General features: G+C 42.2%; 1 protein-coding gene across 19 annotated transcripts in view; it reads right to left on the bottom strand.

Moving 5' to 3' along the window:
- LOC106145044 (uncharacterized) overlaps window positions 1-14,249 on the bottom strand; it is a 685,031-nt gene that overhangs the window by 43,637 nt on the left and 627,145 nt on the right. For 8 of the 19 annotated variants that reach the window (XR_013436662.1, XR_013436663.1, XR_013436661.1 and 5 more), the window contains one exon: window positions 11,930-12,212. The exons of 4 other annotated variants lie outside the window; for them this stretch is intronic. Coding sequence is in view for 5 of the 15 variants with exons in the window: in XM_078043707.1 (XP_077899833.1) it covers window positions 12,040-12,212 (173 nt within the window). In the remaining 10 variants the exon portion in view is untranslated. Of the gene's footprint in view, window positions 1-11,929; window positions 12,416-12,839; window positions 12,859-14,249 lie in introns of those variants that run through there. 7 more of the 19 variants (XR_013436667.1, XR_013436673.1, XR_013436671.1 and 4 more) reach the window with 7 other exon arrangements.

The raw sequence follows: 14,249 nt of genomic DNA, 5'->3' as shown, positions 1-14,249 counted from the left end.
TCGAGCCCAGCCTCGCCGCTGGGTTTTGCATGAAAGGGGGCGGGGCCTGCCGCGCCGCCGGCCGCGCGGGGGAGGCGGGGGGAACGGGGGGGGGAGGAGAGGAGGGGGAGGCGGCTCCCACAGCCAGCCTGCCAGCCACTGAGAAACCTTTGTATCCCCTCTCGCAGCAACAGGTCACACCACACGCCTTTTCGAAGGAAGTGGGTAAACAGCACTAAGACTATGTGGGTTTTTTTTTCCCCCTCCTCTTCAAACTTAATATTGATTTACTTTTTAGTGCAAGATACTGAAATGAGGAAGGGGCACGGGAAGCAGCTAGGTGTGGGGGTGGGGCAGGGCAGAGTGGGTGGCTCAGGGCGACTGTTCAACTAGTATTCCAGGAAACAGGCCTTGCAGGAGTTGGTGTGTCCTGGTTCTGCCGCTCATCCCACAGCACTGCTCCTGACTCCAGCCCCCTAAGGCTTCTCACTAACCAGGCTCTTCCCTGGTCCCTCTTCCTTTGCTGGTGCCAGCACCCAATCACCCACTTCTTACACTGTCCCGACAAGAAGTTAGGAGATCAAAACCTCTGTCCTCAAAACCCTTCTTGCTGCCACATAACTTGTTCTGTTCTTAAAAATGAATCTTGCTCGCTCTGACCACGTACTCGACTCGGATTTAAGGGCAGGCAGGGCAACCTTCGTAAGCAGTTGTTTCCCGGCCTAGTCCAGCTCTTTGGCCCAGGAAACTACAACCTGTTCTGTCACTCCCAGCCACATCTCCCATCAGTCTGTCACCGTTCACTTCGTGCAAAGTCGATGAAGGTACTCTTCCCTTCTCCCTACTTTTCTAAAGTCTCTCCCAAATGAGGATTTTGGGGGATGCTGCTTACAAATGAGGGCTGGGGGAAGACAGAGAAGGACGTTCAAAAGTGCAGGCAGTGGGGGAAGGTCATTTCAACTTCCTGGCATCCCACGGCATTGTACAGAGGTGGCTTTTGGGCCGCACTCACAAACTCCCTCCCACGCAGAGTTCCCAGGACTCCAGCAGAACCAGCCCTGGCATTTCCCCGGCTGACTTCTACGGTGTTGGCAGCAAAGAGCTGGCCGCTAGGGTCAGGGGCTGCGCCACCAAGGGGCTCCAGGCCTGGGAGGCGGGGACGGTGCTCAGCAGGCACAGGTGCTGGCAGCACACGCAGGGGAAGGAGGCCCAGACTGAGGAAGCTGCGAGCCCAGCTAGGCTCAAGCTGGAGGAGGATGGGATGGGGGCGGGGGTAGAGGCTCAGGAATCTTGCCCGCCCAGGACCCAAGAGGGTAATTTTAGCCGCTCTCCCATTGTCCCGACGTAAAGATTTCAATAGGTAGGCGCTCAAAGCGGAGAGCAATGGCACCACGTCCGTTACAAATAGGTAGTTTTGTTTCTCTTGTTGTCGCTACACGGAGTCAAACAAAGCCCCGTCTAAGTTTCCTTCCACTCTCTTGTTGGGATCTTTGTGGCTAAAATGCACTTGACTACAAAGGGGGGGGGGGAGGAAAAAAAAAACCTGATGCCATTTCTTTTTTATAAAGAGCTTAAACCATCGGGGTTACTTATTTTCTTTCTTCTCTTACACTCTCTCCGCCCCCTCCTCCCCTGATCTACCCTTACTCACCCAAAGAAAATGTAGTGAATAGTATATACCAGCCACGTTCCATTTATTATCTTTACAAACTGTGCATTGTTTTGTTCCTTACTAACCTTCTTCCCATAATTACCCTCAACTTCTCCAATTCTTGCCCTCCCAGGGTTATTTATTACTGTCAAATTCAAGCTAAGTATACCCACTGGAGACTCAGAAAAGTTGTGAAAAAGAATTTTGCAGACTTTTCTTAAATTATTTCCAACCAACCTTCCTTCTTCCCCACCCCCCACCCTAGGCTCTCCTTTTTTCTCCTTAAGTTTTTAAGATTTTTTTTTAGTTCTTGGGAGTCCAGAAAGGGTGAGACTGGTGTTCTCAAAATGCGTCAGTATTCTCTAGTCTTCAAAATAAAGCAATGTTTTCGATTTAGTCGAGGTGTAATATTAAGCTAAACACGGATCTTTGGAGATTAGAAAAGAAAAAAGGTTGACAGAGAATCTGAAGACAGCCACCGACTTTTCAGCGCAGTTGGTTTCAGGGATGTGGCTGGTGCGCCCCCTGCTGGTATGTTCGCTTTCCCGAGACTATCACTTTTACCTTTAAAAGAAGGTGTTTGGAAATAATTAAAGAAAAAAAAAATGAGGGGGATGGAAGATCAAACTAATTACACATAATCTAAACAAAAGAAAAGTTAACATATCATATAAACTGTGGCTCCAAATCATAAGAATCAAATTTAATTTGCTTAACTTAGAAATGTACATACAACCTCAAGATAAGTGGGAGGTTAAACCACTGAAAAAAATAGGTACAAATTATGAGATTCAACATATGAATGAATTATGATTGTCCAGGCGCCACGAAGGGCATACCAAGCTCCACTTTATGATTGTGTATGTACTGGTCTGCGCTTAATAGCATTATTCAGAAAACTTTAAAAAAGCTTATGGATAATTAAGTTTGAAGGAAAAATCCCTATGAGGTTGGTGTGAATAATGGTGGTGTATATTTATTAAAATAAATATTAATAACAAATGGTTATGAAAGCAAATATTTTAAATCTCTCTTTCTCTCAAGGGGCAATAGTAAAAGGCACAAAATTTTTTCTTGGGATGATATATAAAAGCATTTACATGTTCTGAGATGTATGTGCTTGTGTCTGAACTCTATAATAATGCATTTAAAAGGTTAAAGGGGCTGTCTAAGTTTTTGTTAATTGCTTTTATCATTAAATAAGCTGTGGAAATACATTACAATTGTATTATCATTGGTTGCATTTATTTACAGCTTTATTTTAATTAAGCTTGTTGTACTTATCGAGGCAATAAACTAACTGTGGCTGGCATTTATGCACAATAATGTGCTATGAAAATAAGATTAAAGAAGATGGTGATAGCAGAAACAATTTTCTCTTTAGAATTTTTTTCTAAGACATATGCATTCAAAAAAATCAGATCACCGGACATTCGATTTCAATCTAGCACCATCACTGCCCCTAAATTTACTAATAACTCTAACAATCCCAATAGATAACAGAAGTAACCCTGTTTTAGGTTTATAAGAGGTCAGCTAACAGTACTGACAATAATACACCATTGACTACTAGACAATCCCAGAAAGACTTGGAACAGGGTACTTCAACCTCAGATAACTTAAAATATTGCATTGGCAGGATATGAAAATTGAAAGTGCTTAATCTAAAGACAATGTAACACTTTCCTTCCATGGGCAGCGAAAAGCTACATACTTCTAGGGCAATATTGTTAATTAGGAACACAAATGCAGAATTTTTGGAATATTCTGATTTGATTCTGTTCTACTCCCGGTCTTAGCCAAAAAGCCTTAACTGCTAAGTGTGTCTCAATTTTACTGGAGAATCTTTTACATTGATTTTTCTCTCCTAACCTCTCCCTCTACATCCTCAAGTGTTATATCTGAAGCCAACTAACAATTTTGTGGAGATAGGGGACTGTAGACTTATTTTTTCTTCTTAGTGGCAAATAGAGGTTTAACTTGCAGTAATTAGGTGAGAACTAGCCAAGCATCTTACTATTATGATGCTTGTTAAAAAACGCTTCTTTTCTGCATCTGCATTTGAGTGTGTTCCCCTCCTCTCTTAATCTTCTTATGGAAATGAAGGCAAACGGCAGGGAACCTGCAGAGTCTTGGAGAATGTCCTTGTTAACTGGAATTTCTCAGCATTGCTAATTAGCCGAGTTTGACGACCACCAGTATTGGGGGAAAGCTCTGTTTAACCACTCACAAACCATTCCGAGGAAGAGCAGACTAATTTTATTTTGTAATTAAAATCTGAAAAGGGCCCTATTTGACAGTTAGGGCTATGAGAGTTTTATCTCCCCGTGAAATAATTACTGCCTTGATAACTCAATTTTCTGAAAAATGTCAACTGTGGGCTCCAAAAGTTTTAATTTCATTACGTAAGGAAAAAAAGCTGGAAAAATAGGAGAAAATGTACAGAAAGGCTTTCTAATTCTGGAACTGGTTAAATATATTAGGAGCCAGATTTGGCCAAATGAAGGTTTTTTTTTTTTTTTTTTTTTTTTTTTTTGGTCGTTTCCTGTGAATCCTGACCTTCCAACCATCTTCTATGAAAGTGACCATAGCAGTAATCATACTACAGTGAAGCAGTGATACCAGTTGTCTGGTATGGAAGAGGCACATACAATTAAAAAGTGAAGTATGGCAACTACGGAAAAGTTCTTGATTTTAAAAGCCAAAGATAAAGGGAAAATAAAATGGATAGCACAACACTGGAAAATTTGATGAGTTGAATTTTATTTAGATCTATCCCCAAATACAAGCAAACTGAGAGTTGCAGAGTAAGGACACTGACATAAGTCAATTTTTCCAATGTTCCCTTCTCCCCTCTAAGTTACAGAAATCCTCAGTCATTCCAAATTGAAGCAAGCCACAAGACTCCCAGAACGACCAAAACTTGATCCTTCCGGATTTAAGAAACAAACACAAACAAATGAAGGTAAAGAAGTACATTAGGGGATTTCTTTTCTCTAAAAATGTATCGCATACTTTCCAAAAACAAACAACAAGAAATAAGTTAGGATATATATATATAGAAAATAAGAGCACAAATTAGAAACTGATTATTGTACCATTCATTGTCAAACTTCCTTTCCTTGAGACTGAAGGATCCCTTACCAGAAATCTTACAGGAGACACCTTTATTTTTATAGCATAATTTTCAAAATGATAGAAATTCTTTCATCTACATTTCTCCCCATTCTCTTTCTATACCAAATCTGTCAGGTTTTGGAAGTGTGAAGGATTATTGACAGGAACTATAATAAATGTTTCTTGATAACACAAAGAACAAACATATACTTCTATCCCTTTCTGTTTACTGAGATTAGTTATGCATATGGATTCATGGTAGATTGGCAATTTAAAATTGCTTAATCATATTTTTTTCTTTTTTGTGAGTCTCTTCAGCACCTTGCCTATAGTTCTCAGAAGTGGCATTACACATAACAAATGAACAAGGGATAACAAATGCTGTTTCAGTCCAGACCCAATTTCACCAAATAATTTCACTGAAGAGCTGTAAGGACCCTTGAAACCTAAGGAATGCAGAGCTGCTTTGAATTCAATTCCCTTTTTTACTCATTCTCTTTCATCTAATTCACACTGATGAAATAAATGCATTTTTTTAAAAGAATTCAGTAGTTAGAAAACTAAATTTCTCCCTTACTTCAAATTATAGCAACAAAAATAATATATAATCACTTGTGCATGCCTTCTGGATTATATATAATAATCATCACATTACTTACAGTATCATATATTTGCACATATATTTCATATATTCCAGCTCACATATTTTTGGGAAATATTTTCATATTTTACAATTTCATTTCTATTTCTGAATTATCAAGTAATTTTAACATAAGATTCTGTCCCTGCACTGCAGCTGTTGTCCAGGGGAAAATGCAATTTGCCCATTAAAATGATCTAATTTTCTTTAAAATAGAAATTCTCTTTTAAAAAGACAAGCTAAAAACTTAAAGAGCTTCCACCAGTGGTTTTCAGTTGCACGAAATCTATGGTTTTGTTTTTAAAAATTAGAAGAGAATTAAAAAAAAAAAAGAGGCTACCAGGAATTCAAGGTGACTCCCCAAATCCCTGAATCTTTTTGTATCTCTGAATCATCACTTGGAAGCCTAAGTACATATCTCTCTGATTGAACACACCATCTTGGTATAGTTAATCATATCAAAGGAATAGAATAGGAATGGGGCTTCCTTAAAATCCTAATTATCCTGTAGCTAGGATTGTTACTCTAATTTCACGAAAGACTTTTACTTAAAATATCCAACTATGATTATTACATTTAGTTGTGACCACAACTTTTATGGGAAAAACAAACCTACATCTTCCTCAAAGTTTATCTGGCCCGCATTAAGTGACATACCAGTGCGGACTGGGCTACATGTGCACTGCATGAAGGAAGAACTTCTTTGCGTCAGTCTAGGCCATTCCAAGATTCTTGCTACTGGTGATCTCATGGTATACACTACTCCTGTGTCACTCATAAGCTCCCTTCCGGAAGTATGATCAGGTATAATCAAAACTGCAAAAGTGACAAAATCTCAGAGGGCCTAGGTGTTTGGCATCCCCAAAAGCAAGTTGGGGAAAGAAATGAGATCTGTTTAACATGTGAAGCACAGGATTATCAAAAGAAAAGGAGGGAAACCTTTTACCTGTGGCATGAAAAGAAGTTAAAGCAAGCCACTGGAAAAAAAAACCCCAAATCACCCTACAATCACCATCTGCCCTAAATGAAACTATTACCACTTTTTTTTTTTTACAAAGATCTGCAGCTGTGGCTCGCCCTGGAAAGTGCTCTAAATCAAAGTGTACACCCATCCTGGGCGGGCTGGCATCCTCCAGGCCTCCCATTGACATCTGGAGCCCTCTTCCAAAAGCTCTTCTAGCCTCAAAAGAAATGGCTGAGAAGTCATCCTTCCCAGAGGCCTACTTCTGCTTGCCCCCTAGCGCCCCCCTTCCAATCCCAGCTCAGATGGAGTTGGGCTTCCAAGCTCATCCCAATGGAATTCTCAGATCGCTGGCCTGATAATCTTTAAAGGCTCCTTCGGAGCTGGGGCTCTGACTTTTATCTCCCCTCCCACCCTTCTTCCCTTTTTGTTGGCTCTCCCCACTCCTTTTCCCTCTTACCCCACACCCCCCTCCTTAATTTGGAGATCATTGACACGATAGGCTGTAATGAGTCCTTCAGAAACTGTTATGATCTACAGTGACAATCTCTGCACCTAATTCACAGATTATTGACAAGCACTGTGGGCTCAATGGTGTCAAGTTGTACTTGTGGTTTCAACACCCTTCAGTAACCCACGTAGCTGCTGGGCCCTGGATTAGGACTCACAGTCTGGCAGGGTTTGTCTGCCTGGCTGAGTGGTGGAGAGATGACTATCTGTCTCTACCTCAGCTCCTCAAGTCAAGACAGGGCTTTCTCTCTGTCGCCTTTGTCTCGGGGTTGGATCAAGGAATCTAAAGGTTCTTGATTTTAAAAACAAAGCAAAAGAGTAAATTTAATACACGAGTGCTCGTTCTTGAATCTTGGTCTTAATAATGTCAATTTTCTCCACTTCCCTATAGTCTTACCAAGCTCCAAAACACATCTGCTGGTTTTCAGAATGCGGGTTTTTTTTTCTTTCTCCCTGGGTTCATCAGGAAAGGTGTGAAGGATCAAAGTAAGAACGGGCTGAGGAGTTGGCTCGGGCTCAGTGGGTTTAAGCTAGGGTGGCCTATTCTTCTGTATCGCCCACAGAATCAGGCAAGCCTGGCTACTTACAGAGCAGGGCGCCCAGCCAACCCCGCTGGGGCTCAGGCCTGGACGCTGGGACATGAGACCCAAGGCGACCGCCCCGCCCCTAAAGGGCGCTTTGCCGCTGCGGAAAAACACCGCCGGTTGCCAGCCGCTGCTGCTAAGGAGTCAGTCCCGCGCTGCCCGCCTCTCCAGCCCCCAAAGGTGGAAGGGCTGCCTTCCTGCTGGCCGCCTTGGGGTGTGGGATTCCGGCAGGGGCAGAGTTACCTGGGACCACAGAAATAACACTCCTGCACCAGGAGTGTTAGGTGACTTGCTCAGGCCTGGGCCACCCACTTGTTTAGCTCTTTTTGCTCAACTAGGGGCTAAGCTTTCTCCTTGGACGCTTGGAAAGTTGGGGACTTGCATGCAGCCTGCACACACCCGTCCGCAGCCAGGTGCGGCTCCTCCCTCCTGTCGTTGCCCAAGTGTTCACCGCACAAAAGGGAGAGCTGAACGGGGTCGCAATCCCCGGGGCTTTGCTACTGCAGATTCTAAGTCACTTCCAAATAGCAGGCATATACCTTTTTTTTCTGAGGTCGCCACCACGATTTTACAGGCTTTGGCCTCCCTATCATGCTGCGTTGCGGGAGCCACCGTGTAGCCTTCGAACCTCCGCTGTCAGTGCACGGTTTCTTAACCTACGCCGTTGCGGTTGGCGCGGGTTCACAAAGCTAATCCTGACTTCATATTTCCGTAATGGGGGCTTTTCGCAGAGCACAGGGTTGGGGGTGCTATGGCAGGGAATCCTGCTTGCCTGTCATTTCGATCGAATTCCGGATGGAGATTTATCAAAAGCTTGGTTCTTTTCTTACCATTGCCTCTGAACCTATTTAGTGAAAAACCTAAGCCGAGATCCGATTCTGGAATCAGAGGGAGTAAGTACCTCATCGCACCGAACAGCAATTCCCCTTGAAACACCATCTCGCATCCGCTAATTTGGGGAGGTGAGAGGAATAAACATAAGGGCAACATAAAGCTTGCGCAGCCACAGTATTAACCGTGTTTTAAAACCCATTCTGTCATGAAAATTAAGCTAGTTTCCGCCACTAGGCAAACTTAAGAGAGAAAAGCAAGCCCTAAAGTTCTTAAGGTTGAAAGCTAAAATGTTAAGTGCATCACTGAAGACGGAGATCATTAAGCACAAAAACTGTTATAATTTTAAGCAACTAAACAAACACAGATTTCCTCATTGTTTCAAATTCAGAGAATGTGCCATTTTTATAGTTTATCTTTCTGAAATAATTCAAAGGCTACTTTTGCCCTCCCTTGCTAGCCAAAGAAAGTTAGAGCTCTTTCTTATGTAGACAGATAGGTTTTGGAAGTGCAAAAATACTCCTTTCTCTAGGATAATTTGGATTCCTGGTCAATTACATGCTGAATTTCAAAGAAAATACACTTTACCACTGACACACCTTCCCTGAAATCCCATGGCTAAGATAAAAGACAAAGATGCCAGGCACCTGTCTCAGACACAGTATCTAGAATCAAACTGCTTGCCAGGAAAGGAAAAGTTTGGCCAAGATTGATTTGGGGGATGGGAAACACTCAAAGAAGAAGCTGGACTTTTAATTACACTCGGGAAATAAATAAGTAGGAATAAGTTATTTCGTTTACTTGGAGACTCTGTTAACAGTACTTTTAGAGCCTGTGAGGGCTGCTGACAACGTCAAAACAGCAAGCAGCTTATCTCCCGTTTAATTGTTTGAAATGCGGACAAAACGGGAGAAGGAGCCTTTGCTTTACTCTTCATAGCTACAGAAAAAAAATTCTTTGTTTTTCATCCTGTTTCTCTAACTCTCTTACTATGGAATAGTCTTTAAAAGGAGTCCCCAAACCAAACCCGGGTGGGAGATGGCTGGGATGTAAGGAGGAGGAAAGTTAATCTTTGTATTTTTTTATTGAATTAAGATTGTATCATCTCCTCTTTAGTTTTTATTGAATTAAAATATTATCACTTAAGAGTATAAAAACTTGTTTCTGCATTCCATTTCCTTTTTGGAGGGTAATAAAGAGTTTTCTCTAACCCCAGAGCAAGGTTCTAGCGATTTCCAGGACTGGCGCTGCGCAGCTCCTACTGTGTCCAACAGGGGGCGCTGGGCACGAACCTGCGCGGCGGCTCAGCGCCGCTTCACATCTGAGCCGGGTTCCAGCCCCGGAAGGCGAGAGCCGCTCGCGGGGTCGAGTACAGAGCTTTAGTCTTCGTGGATAAAAAGAGATTAAAGGCTAAATTCTTTTTTTTTTCTTTTTCTTTGTGTGTGTGTGTGTGTGTGTGTGTGTATACACACACGCGTACGCGCGCACGCGCGCGTGCACAGGGGGTTATCAATTTTAACCAACTACGAAAATGTAGAGCTTTTTATCCTTTGATGTTCTCATAAAGAAACTCCTATCGGTTGAGAAATTACAAGGTTTTTGAGCCAATACTGCAGCTACAGTGTGGGGGAAATTATTTAATTAAAAATATATTTTTCCATCTGTTCACATGATCTTTTTAGAAGTACTTAAAAGCTGACACTGATCCATTTGGCCTGCTAACCTTGCCCCAAGTTTCAAATACTTTCAGCTCTATCGAATCCCCTACTATTAATATGAAGGGGGGGGGGAAGACCCTAATATTTAAATCCCCCTAAATAGTTCCTCCTCTGCATCATTTTCCTCTACTTTCTTTAGAGGGCTTTTATGTGATTGACTCATTTCATACTGTCGATTCTGCAAAGCCAGGTATAAATGACAAGAAGCAGCTCTAAATAATAACAACATTAAAATCTGATGTTGGACTACATAACACCCAAGTTAGTATATGAAAAAATCTAAATAAAATTGTAATCCACCCGCCCCCACCCCAACTTAAAAAAAAAAAAAAAAACCTTCACCTGTATTTAAATAGCGTGTCTTTAATTACAGCAGTTGGGGATGCATGAGGCTGAAATGAAATTAGCAGTCATTACCAGTCCTTTAACTCTGTGGTGCTTTTGATCAGCACTAAATTAGCTTTCCAGTCCTAACAAAGACTCTACAGCAAGCAGTGGGCTGTAAATAAGACAGCGCGACCTGCCCTCAACACCTTTTCTCTTGTCAATCATAGCTCTATCATTCAGCCCAAGATTAACCTTTATCTACCAAAAATTAAAAAAAAAAAAAGAAAAGGAAAAAAAAAGAATAAAAAAATGAAGAGAAAGAAAAAAGAAAAAGGAGGCAGGAAGGAAAGCCCCCTGACCACCACATGTCGCAGTAACAGAGGTTCCTAAGAGCCCCCTTTAAATTGTATTATAATGAGCCAGTGTCAGAATCTGCAATTTCCAAATCATCCCTTCCCACTCCACCTCCTTACACCTCTCGAGTATATTAGAAGAGTCAGAATGCTGTTCAGGTAGGAAATTAATATCTTTCCCCGAATTACTAATTGGGCGTGGGCCACCCTCCATAAATCAATTTGCCTTTAGTCTCTCCTCTTCTATTAGTCTAACAAGATTTCGGGAGAGGAGGGGATGATCGAGGATAAAACATGGATGACTTTAAGGCATACGTAAGTTTCTGGGCTGAAAACAATCAATTTCTTTTACTAGTAATCTCTAGTTTTTAAGTCTTCTGAGAAAAAAAACAAAAAAACAAAACCCAGTATTGACAACAAAAACCCAGCTGCTTTTCCCAGTACTGTATTACAAAAGTAAAACATTGTTCTAGTTGCCATTAGAGGGCACCAGAGAGCAAGCCCCATCACCCCTCGCACAACTTCCAGCAGAAAGCCCTCCCAGCTTCCAGCTTCGCCATGCTCTGTAATTCCTTCTCTCAGGTAATATTTCCTGCTTATCCTGCCCCCTTGCGTTTCTATCTCCCTCTGTGTCAGTCTCTCAAAGAACGAGGTCTCGCCTTGTCCCCATCCTCTCTTTTTGCAAGCTCCCTCCCATCCTCAATCACCACCAAAACAGTAAGACGCTGGTTGAAGTAGTAGCAACCTTTTAATGATATGTACCTTTTGAATCAAATCACTCTTTCCATTCTAAGTAACACTGGTCTGGAGAAGGTTCTTTGTAGGAATGAAATGCCAGAGTTTAACATTTTAAAGATGGAAGCCTGAATTTTTCACTACTGGGGTTATTTTTGGAGGCTCACGAATCTATTTCTTCATTTTCATAGAAAAAGAAACACACACACCCTTGCAAGGAACTTATTATGTTGAGTACTAAAACTGTTCAGAAGAGAATAAATAATGTCATTTCAATTCTGCATTTGTTAAGGAAATCTCAATTAGCATTTAATTCCAAAATTTAACGCTTTCGGACTTAAAATCTGCCTGTGTTAAATGACTGCCACATAGGGTGTATTTCCAGATCTAGTAAAGGTCAAAAGGGGGAAAAAAAAAAACCAGAATGAGAGAGGAAGAAAGTGTGTGTGTGTGTATGTGTGTGTGTGGGGGGGGGAGGAGTGAGCTAGCAGTGAATGTCAAAGTTGGGTTGCAAGCTACTTACATGTCCATGCCAGATCAGGGTGTTGTCTTGTAGCAGTTTGATTGGCAGGTAAAAAAGCAAAGAACGTGAGGGCTCCCTGAGCCTCTTGTCAGCCCAAGCTTGATCACTTCTCACCGGACAGAACGAGTTGAAGGAGCTTGCAGTTCCCCTCTCATCCTCCATCCAAGGCACCGTGAATCCATTTCGGCTTTTCTTCCCCCCAGTCTCTCCATCAGCCTCCTGCCTTCCCGCATCGCCTTACACCAGCCTCCAAGACCTAGCCTAGCTTTGCCACTGCAATCCCCTGCAACAAGAAAAATCGTTTATGGCTTAAAACCCCAAATGGCTGATTTTTTAAAAGAGAGAGAGAGGGAGAGGGAGAGAGAGAGAGAGGAGAGAGGGTGAGGGGGAGAGAGGGGGAGCGAGAAGAATGCACCCAGAGAACAACAAAAAAGTCAGTTATCCTAACACTGCTCTGTCCCCCCACCGTACAGAAGAAGAATAAAAAAAAAAGCTTTATGTTTTTTCAGTGGGTATTCAAAGATAATTTGATGCCATTGTTTCTGCTACAGATGGTTCTTTTAAATACAATAACACGGCTCTTTGTGCAGGCTACCCACAATAAAAATCGAAAGCGTTCCCCTGAATAACCATTTTGTTCTCTCTTGTATGGGGCCAACAAAAGATGCCGTGAGGTAATGGGTTCTGTTTATTGAAGCCATAGAATAGGGGTTTGATAAAGATTTTTTTTTTTAAAGCAGAAGACCTTGCAAGGTCGGGCTGATCTCTTCATATTTTTTATTAAAATATTTGCCCAATAGATTATTCCTTGGTGTAGCTGCAGGTCTCCTCCTCAATTCTTAATCAGCCCAAACATCTGTCTCTTGGAGGAGGCTTTAAAAATCAGCAATTGTATCAGTGGTGCAGTAACCTTATCAAATCCTTAGTTTTGAGGCTCAGTACAGGCAAAGGCAATGGAGTTTCTATTCTATTTGGTCCTGATGGGGTGAGACAGAGGGTTGAGGGAAAGGAGACAGGCAACCCCAGCTAGAGCAACTGAAGAAGAGGGGGCTTTTTTTTCCCTCCTCTGCTCCCTGGTTGGCCATGCACACAACTTGAAGAGCCAGACACACAGATCAATGAAGACTTCTTTCATCCCGAGGCGTGTCTCCTCATCTCTACAAGCTCCCACCAGTGTGTGCGTGCTGGACAGGGGAAGGATGCCCTTGCCAAGTTCACCCTCCCCTCTGCTGAGGTCTCCAATTCTGGAAAACCTAGGATGGGAACCCAAGAGGAGTGGAGCAAGCTAAAGATCAGTCTCTAGCACCAAAGGGTCCTACTCTTGGCGCTCTTTGATTTGATCCTAGCTAGCTTTGATGCATTGATTGCACCTGTGCAGGGAGTGGGGGTACACTGGTGACTACAGACCCCCTGTTACAGCATCCCTTCCACTCAGGCTTTCTCTTAGAGCCCATCAGCTTCCTCCCTGTCAGTTCCACATAGAGCATCTGCTTCCGCCCACCCCCTCCGGGAAACCCTACCACCTAGACCCAGCTGAGGTCTATATCAACTTTGAGCAAGCCCCCAACACCTAGGCAATGGGGACACTGTAGGAGGAAGTCCTTAGTTTCTGACTAGGCCTGTCTACCTTTCTAAAGGAATTAGTGCCAGGCCTCCAATAGCCCAGAGTGACAGTAATCCACTTTCGTGACTTCTGCTCTCTGTGTTGTTATTTGTGGCTAGATAATGGTCTGGAATAATGCCTTTCATCTTAAAAATAAGTTTTCAGTGGGTTCTCTATCTCTGTCCCCCTACCCCACTGCTCAAATGATCTCTCCCTTTCTTCCCACAAACTGTTCAAAATAAAAGAAAGATAAATGCTCAAATGATTCAATCACTTAACAAAACTGATCTCAACTTTTACTTTCCCTTTTGGAAACAATTATGTTATTGCTTTACAACTGGTCGTCTAATAAGGGATTTGGGGAAACTATGACCTAAATATCAATTAAAGTCTTTTCCATGAAACTTGAAAAACAAAGACAACAAAATATAAAATTAAACATTTTTTCACAATAATCCATTTATATTTCAAGATAAATAGCCTAATATCAGTGTGAAAAGTCAGAGCAATACTAAAAAAAGTTACACACTTCTAAACACTCTGGATCAAGAAAAATGCCCCTGTATAAGTGTGTTGGAGGTGAGAGGGAAGAGTCTAAATCAAGAGTGACCTTTAAGAGATCAGGAGGAGGAGTTCACATTTGTTACTTATCCTTGCCATCCTGAAAGGGGGTGGAGGCATTATGTAAAATTAAGAGTCAATTGTGGAAACATTTTC

The sequence above is a fragment of the Ictidomys tridecemlineatus genome, chromosome 3 (genome assembly GCF_052094955.1).
Source record: "Ictidomys tridecemlineatus isolate mIctTri1 chromosome 3, mIctTri1.hap1, whole genome shotgun sequence".
NCBI lineage: Eukaryota > Metazoa > Chordata > Mammalia > Rodentia > Sciuridae > Ictidomys > Ictidomys tridecemlineatus.
Note: the sequence above shows the minus strand (reverse complement) of the source record. Positions and strands in the feature narration are given on the sequence as shown.